General features: G+C 37.1%; 1 protein-coding gene across 1 annotated transcript; it reads left to right on the top strand.

The window, feature by feature from the left end:
• The first annotated feature begins 266 nt into the window (after positions 1–266).
• Positions 267–8,548, top strand: mosmob (modulator of smoothened b). The gene is made up of 3 exons (XM_079845612.1): positions 267–932; positions 7,546–7,758; positions 7,853–8,548. Exons 1-3 carry the CDS (start codon positions 821–823, stop codon positions 8,035–8,037), a joined length of 510 nt encoding a protein of 169 aa, XP_079701738.1. The 5' UTR covers positions 267–820; the 3' UTR covers positions 8,038–8,548.
• Positions 8,549–8,607: the final 59 nt, after the last annotated feature.

The following is an 8,607-nucleotide window of genomic DNA, read 5'->3' as shown; positions in this document are numbered from 1 at the left end:
GGATTTGGGATAAGGTTTGGTTGGGGTTAGCTGCATGTAATTATGCATTAGTAGCTAATTACTATAGAAACTACATGTCACGTGTAACAAGGACACTGTAAAATAAAGTGTACCGTGTTTAGTTTAGGACAGGTCAGTTGCTTGTAATTATGCAGAGATATATATTCGAGAAACTTCTATTTTGTTCATAGTCAATTCCAACGAGAGCACACAACAACTGTCAAAATCAGGCTGGTGACGTCATGTGTTGCGTCATGTTCTCCTGCCCCCTCCGTTATTCCTTACAAAGGGAAAACATCTCGCGAGCAGGGTTTTGTTTTGAAAGCTTCGCGGACGCTGTTTTACGGTATATTAGTTTAAACGGAAACGCGGAAGAATAGAAGACAAGAAGGACATCTGCAGTTGTCGGTAAAGCTCGACATTTGCCAGAATATCCGATATTGATGCGACAACACACTCGTGCGCTGGGGACTCTTTTTCCTTTTTCAATGATATCCATAAACCAAGAGGGAAGATCCAGCACGGATGTAACATCGGAATACTTCTGATTTTCCACACAGCGATGCTCAAGTACTGGCTGTTGGTTAGAAGTGAGCACTGGAGTACGTGAGAGGTGATACTTCATAATGGGATGATGTGCAGTGTTAAATGCCATACTGCTGTTTGCATCATAATCCCTCAACTGACATTCAGATGCTGTCTTACTGTGATGAACTGAGAGCATTTCCATGAGGTTCCCTATGAAAAGAGGGAGTGAAAGTTGCATCTATCTCATACAATCCCAAACAGACCTTAACTCATGTAGTTCACTGACTGAAGTATGAAAATGGATAAACTCACCATTATTTCAGGATGTCTCTTTCTCGCAGCAGATATCTTTGCAATTGCAAGTATTGCAAATCCAGATTGGATCAATACAGGCGGCCAAGAGGGTAAGAAACTTCATGTTCAGCCAAATACCATGGTAACTTTAGGTAGAGCACACGTGTATCTGCATGTGCAATGTTTTTATAAGCATGAAGAGCATTGTGTCTGTCTGCAACACACACACACACACACACACACACACACACACACACACACACACACACACACATCAATTTAATCAATATAAAACAGTTTATCTGGCTGTAATATATTTATGTATGCATTAAACAAGCACATGTTCCCTGATGTAGTTGGGCACACTGCAGGTCAAGAAAGGATAATGACATTGCCCATTCTCAACACAACCATTTATGGGTTGACCATATAAATAATAAATATATAAAGCATCTGGCTTTTAGCTGTTAAAAGCCAGTGATTAAATGTTTTGCATTAGTGAGATGTGCAGAAATGCTTTTTAAAGGAAATGTGTTGTTGATTACTCAGAGTGTTTGTTGCTGTATTAATGAAGTCTGTTGGGAATTGTCTTCCACAGAGATGAGATACCCAGCCGTTAATTAGTTGGAAAATTGCTCTGTTATGCAAACGTGGGAATAATATTAATAGAATGTTGTTGCTGCAAATGATCCTACAATGGACCCTCACGTTTTCCACTCCTCTTTAACTCTCAAATAAGACAAAAATATCTCTACCAACTTTCAGACTTTTAACACAGTATAGGCCCCAGCAGGGTCTGCAGACATTAGTTTGTTGAAGAAGAGCTTTTTTTTTTTCAATTTTATTTCACAAATTATTATGAAGATACTCTCCTAGACGAATATGTGTCACAAAACAGCTGTTCACCAGACGTTACTTGATTTTTTTTGTCCCAGAAAGATGGAGAACAAAAAGTACAACGCTCACTGAATGCTGAAAACATTCTCTCTCTCTCTCTCTCTCTCTCTCTCTCTCTCTCTCTCTCTCTCTCTCTCTCTCTCTCTCTCTCTCTCTCTCTCTCTCTCTCTCTCTCTCTCTCTCTCTCTCTCTCTCTCTCTCTCTCTCTCTCTCTCTCTCTCTCTCTCTCTCTCTCTCTCTCTCTCTATCTATCTATCTATCTATCTATCTATCTATCATTGACCGTTCTCCCAGGCAACCAATGTATCACTCCAGCCCTTTATTTCTCACATAATAAAACTTTTCAAATCATGTTTTCATCGCATATAATTGTTTTTGGTAAGTAGTGCGTGTTAAACTTTGTATATATGTATATATACATTTACAATTTAAAGGTAGGGTAGGTAAGAATTGGTTAAAAAACTTTTTTTTTCCAAATTTGTTTAAACTTTCGTTATACATCAATACATAATTAAAATGTAAGTACTCTGAAAAAGAAAGTATAAAAATTGAGTGTCTGTAGACCTCTCATTATTTCCATTCACTCCACCTTCTCCCTTCTGGGCTCTTTCCAAAGCCACGCCCCCCAAAACACATGAACGCGCTACGCCGACCGCTCAGCTGGAAGACGCATTATTTACCAGAGACGAGCGGAGAAGAAGGAGCGGAGTGCATGTAGTGACATCATGTCAGAATCACATGTAATAAAAAATCTAACTTTATCATTATGAATATAAACAAATAAGATGTATTTTAGTACTCACTATCAAGCTAGAATAATGATACTGGTAAAGTTTAAAATACACACACAACACAGTGTCTAAGACACACACAGATTCAAGATAAAAACATCAGTAAACATAGGTAGAGAATATAAAAACAAACCAAAGGCGGAAATAAACGTGCAGGTAAAGTTCCCGGTGAACATGGTAAAAGAGTTTAGACAGAGGGTAGTAGCTAAAGCTAACTTAGTTCTAAAAAAAGTTCCTGGATGCGGTGTACTAGCTTTTACACATGCATTTTGTTATCTAAAGTTACATTTTGCGAAATTCAACACGACAGCGATCAACTTGAGCTAAGTATATTGAGTATTTATCATCTCTACTAATGGCTCGCTAAGTGTATAACATTGTAACTTTATGCTAAGTAATGTTATGTTAGCTATATTAGGCAGCTACGTGTGCTAGTGAGACATGCTTCATGAAAACATAAACCAAAAAAAATTTATAATCAAAATGAAAGATTACCTGCAGAAATACAGCCTCTTGAACTCCTCAAATCAAACGGGTTCCCGCATGTGGGCATATCCTGTAGCAAAAAGGGGTGGTAGCCATGGTAGTGAGAGAGAGACAGTCGCCCAAGCCAATCACTTGTTTCATCCCGGACGAAAATAATGAGTGTTTATTGTCGATTAAAAAGTCTAGAGTCACTCGATTTTTATACTCTCTTTTTCAGAGTACTTACATTTTAATTATGTATTGACATATAAAGAAAGTTTAAACAAATTTGGACAAAAGTGTTTTAGATCATTCTTACCTACCCTACCTTTAAAGGAGCTATATGCGTTTTTCTGAAATTTAAACTCGCGACTGACGCTTGTGGCCAAAAAACAGAACTGCTCTTATTTTCTGCTCGGTCACATCCGCAGACAGCGCGGGAAAAAACGACCCGCCAGAAAATAGGAAAAATAGGATACAGGCTTATAGGTGCACCCACTGTGAGCGGACAAGGTGTCAGTATGCTCATCAGGAGATGTTTGAGTCATAAATGGTAAAATAAAAAGGCTATTGTTACGTTTATTTTGGGGAAAAAGTTGCATATAGCCCCTTTAATGATAGCAAATGAGACATACACACTTATTTCACACAAAATTTACAGATTGTAAAATATATATATTCCGAAGACGTGTGCACTATTAAAAAAGACAAGGGGGTAAACATGAGATGAAAATCATTACTGTTGTTATGGCCTCACTCGAAAGATGTGTAGGGAAAGAACAGGATGTCCTGTGCAATGACTTTAAATGGAGTTTCCCACGGTCAAGCTGGATTTGGTAGTTTTTCATCCAATTGCTCACATTTTTTGAAGAGTTGGTGTCCAGCAGACCTACTGACATTATATTTTTACATTTGTCTTTTATCTAGCTCAAATACAGCTTAACCCTATAAAACCTACTGTATCATATTTGATGCACAGATTTCTATTTCCACTAAGTTACCAACTTAATCAACAACAACAACAAAAAAATGTTGTACACAATTTGCTACATAGTAGCTGCTACATGTCTTCTGATTTATTTATACTTTTTAGCAAGTAAAATCCCTTTTAGTATAATTGTAAAAATGACCGATGTGAAATCTTTACTGGTTTTTATTAAGTAATGAAATATACATTTTTATATTGTTAGTAATATTTCTAGATGAACACAACTTAGGTTTGCTTGATTATCCAAACATCATTTTTCAGGGGAAAAAAAATCATGTTAAAATGCGAGGATCAAATATGACAGATCAGGATTTTGAGGAATGTTTATTTGATCTCTGAAGCAGGCACGTGCACAGGTAGGGCTCAACCTGTGCAGAGCACATGCCCTTTTTGCCCTTACACTCCGAAGTGCCCTTTTTTTGGTGGTAGTTTTTTGTTCCTGCTTCAATAAATCAATAGTTTTGGTAACTGCATTTGAGTTTGACTTTTGTAAAATGTTAATAATATATTGATAAGTAATACAACCACATTTAATTTGTTTTTGCCACCGAAAAATCATAAATAAGCAAAGGTGCGCCCATAGACCGCCAAGAGCGCCCGCGCTGTTTCCTACTGGAACTTACACAAAGTGGCTGAGTGATCCTCGTCATCTAGGTCAAATATATTTCTAAGAAATTTGTTCTTTGATTTATGATTGCTAATACAATTAATTTGTTAACATGTAATGATATCATGGTCGCATGTTTAATTCATTTACGTTGTTGATATATGCACATATTCGCTAATTTTTGAATCTCTATACTCTCTCGTTTTCACATGTGTAGTAAAACATGGTTACAGTAATGTTGTCATTACATTAAGTGCAAATAGGCCGTCTTTTTCACAGAAGGTCTGGTTGGGTCAGTTAGAATTGCAGAAGACACCATGTAAATGATATCCATGATAGTGCAGGGGTAAAGCGCATGGCTTGTTTTAGTTTTGACGCAAAATGATCACGGTTCAAATCCGCGTTTTGCCGAACTTGCTCTACTTCATTTTCCCATCACACAGAAATTCGAAAAGGCATTTTTTCCCCCCAATAAAAATAGTGAAAATCTTCAAAAAATGTAAATAAAGCATGTCATGTGTGTTTGATAATAAGGGTGTTAGGGGCGGGTGAACAGAGGGGGTGTCCTTTTTCAGTTTCAGCACATGCCCCTCAAAATGTCTGTGCACGGCCCTGCTCTGAAGCATCACTGAATTGCATTGCATCATATATTTTTGACCCTCACAATTATAACTACAGAGGTTTGATCATAAAACTAAGCATTTAAATATGATCTTTCTAAGACGTTATTGGGAGATACAACATGTATGTATTTTATGTAAGTAGTCTACTATACTGTTATAAAGATCTCATTGATTTACATTACTTACCTTTGGTCATATAAATATAAGCAACTGCATTTATAGGCTTGGTCATTCAAAAGGCAAGGCTTTCAAAAACAGCATGATTTGAGAAATATTTGAATCAATTGTTAGTGTATTTGTGGAAATGGATTGTAGTACTGATTCACCTTCTTTCCTCAGCTCAATTTAAATGACGCCATTTACTGTGGGATTCTAAATATTATAGGAGGAGCTCCTATTACTCGTAGTTCTTCTCGTCTTTGTTCATGTTACAGGAAATCCACATATAATATATTGATATCATCATTATGCCCTTTTGAAAAATACTTAAAGGGGCAGTGTGTAATATTTATGAGTATCTATTGACAGAAATGCAAATATACATAACTAAGTTTTCAGCCATGACCATCATGGCTGCCAGTGCGCAACTGAAGTGACTCAGCTGAAGGAAATAATGCATTATTTATCTGCTTTAACGAAAGCAATAGCATTGAAATTAGACATATGTATATAATATGTATACTTTCACACTTTTTTGCCTCTATTTTAGAACACTTGATGATTATCTAATCAAAATAACAAAATGTGTATTACAGTGACAATAACAAGGTATAACAATGATTTGTTTATATTTCTGTTGGCTGCATGACAATACAGTTTGCTTTCTCATGATACTAGCTTTAAAAGGGTTAGTTCACCCAAAAATGAAAATTCTGTCATTAATTACTTACCCTCATGTCGTTCGACACCCGTAAGACCTCCGTTCATCTTCGGAACACAAATGAAGATATTTTAGTTGAAATCTGATGGCTCTGAAAGGCCTCCATTGGCACAATGCACGGTTCACTCTCAAGACCCTTAAAAGGTACTAAAGACGTTGTTACAAAGTCCATCTCACTACAGTGGTTCTACAATAACTTTATGAATCGGCGAGAATAGTTTTTGTGCGCAAAAAAACCCTAAATAACGACTTGTATAGTGATGACGATTTCAAAACACGGCCTCATGAAGCCTCATGAAGCAGTTTGGATCGGCAAATTTCAGCAGTTTGGCGGTTTGACACGCGATCCGAATCATGAATCGACTCAGTGATTCATAACGCTTCGAAGCTTCATGATGCTGTGTTTTGAAATCGTCATCACTATATAAGTCGTTATTTAGGGGTTTTTTGCGCACAAAAACTATTCTCGTCACTCCATAAAGTTATTTTAGAACCACTGTAGTGAGATGGACTTTGTAACGACGTCTTTAGTACCTTTTTTAAGGGTCTTGAGAGTGAACCGTGCATTGTGCCAATGGAGGCCTTTCAGAGCCATCAGATTTCAACTAAAATATCTTCATTTGTGTTCTGAAGATGAACGGAGGTCTTACGGGTGTCGAACGACATGAGGGTAAGTAATTAATGACAGAATTTTCATTTTTGGGTAAACTAACCCTTTAATAAATCACTTTTTGCTGCATAACGAATGCATAAAATCAACCAGCTGGATATAAACTAATGCAAATAGATGGCAACAGTTGTGACATTAAACATTTGGGTTGGGCTTGCGTGTGTTTTTGTCACAGTTTTAACCATTTGAGGTACTGCTCAACGGCAAACATACTGCTGTTCTCCACTAATGCAGCATCTAGTCAACAAATTGATTTCTTTAGAACTGTATGAAAACATGTAAAGTAGTGTACTATATCGTTCATTGTTAATCTCCGCGAGGCGTCAGTGATAGTTTTTATTTCGCCTCTAGAGGCTGCTCTCATACTATATAATGACAGCGGAGCCTTCTCAGCTACTCCAGCGGTATCAAATAACAAATGGTTCCAGAAATCGGTTATTGTGCTGGTTAATCTGCAAAACCGATCAATCGTCGACCTCTAGCAGTTCCATTTTCTACAGTAGCCCTAAACCAGTGGCAGGGAATGTTGATCCTATAGAGCCACTGCCCTGCAGAGTTTAGCTCCAACCCTGAAAAAAACACTGTCTGTAGCTTTAGTAATCCTGAAGACCTTGATTAGCTTGTTCAGGTGTGTTTGATTAGGGTTGGATCTAAACTCTGCAGGACTTAGAGCACCTTTAATGGAACATGACATTATTCACTCACCCTTATGTCATTGTAGTTCTAGTTGAGTTATGTGGTGTTGAACAAATACTTGTTTTACTCTTTACAGTCATGACATTTTCATGTGTTTTGCATGTAGGAGCTCTTACTGTGGGTCTAGTCAAGCAATGCCAGACCATCCATGGTCGAACCAGGGTATGTATCTCCCCAAGCCTTCCTCCAGAATGGGTCACTACCCTGTTCTTCATTATCTTGGGCATCATCTCGCTCTCTATCACATGCGCCCTGCTTGTGATCTCACACTGGCGGCGAGAGGCAACAAAGTATGCCCGCTGGATTGCTTTCATGGCAAGTAGGTTACCTAAAGGGACATTTGATATGCATGAATAATCCAAATCTGTTGACTGGTTTTAATAACCTTATGTTATTTTGTTTGCTTTTCATAGTGATACTCTTCTGCATGGCTGCCCTCATATTTCCAGTTGGATTTTACATCAATCAAGTCGGAGGACAACCTTACAAATTACCCAATAATACTGTTGTTGGGTCCTCATATGTACTTTTTGTTTTATCAATATTTTTCACAATAGTTGGACTTCTTTTTGCTGGTAAAGTCTGTCTGCCTGGCTGACAATTCATCTGGTTTTAAGATTTTTTTTCTTCTTGACTTTTTCAATGCCAGTGTGGATCAACTGATGATAAACATATAGGTCAACTTCAAATGGATTACTCATTGAAACAAAAGGGCCTTTTCAAGTGGAGATTTTATTAAAATGTACGATAATGTACAGTCATCAACACTAAATAGATTATCCTTGTATCACCCTGAGGGGGTTTATTTTGCTATAATGACCAGCTGACTGTACATTATCCTGCTTATGACATGGCTACTCACCAAATGAATAAATGGACATGAAACATTGTTTTGATTTGAAATTATTTATAAAATTGTACCATATATACTACTTGAATTCAGTAGTTTTGTACAAATTTAAAGGTACACCATGTAACTTTTTTGTTAATAATGAACAAAATTTAAAGGTGCTGTGTGTAATATTTATGAGGATCTATTGATAGAAATGCAATATAATATACATAACTATGTTTTCATGTTTCATGATGTATAAAGACCTTACATAATGAACCGTTACGTTTTTATTAACTAAGAATGAGCCATTTCTATCTACATACACCGCAGGTC

Source organism: Gobio gobio, assembly GCF_949357685.1.
Source record: "Gobio gobio genome assembly, chromosome: 20".
NCBI classification, from domain to species: Eukaryota; Metazoa; Chordata; class Actinopteri; order Cypriniformes; family Gobionidae; genus Gobio; species Gobio gobio.
Note: the sequence above shows the minus strand (reverse complement) of the source record. Positions and strands in the feature narration are given on the sequence as shown.

Coding starts and splice junctions, on each gene's coding strand:
- mosmob (XM_079845612.1), top strand. CDS start 821: ATGAAAATGGATAAACTCACCATTATTTCAGGATGTCTCTTTCTCGCA. Junction 933..7,545: donor CAATACAGGCGGCCAAGAGG/GTAAGAAACTTC, acceptor TTTTGCATGTAG/GAGCTCTTACTGTGGGTCTA. Junction 7,759..7,852: donor CTGGATTGCTTTCATGGCAA/GTAGGTTACCTA, acceptor TGCTTTTCATAG/TGATACTCTTCTGCATGGCT.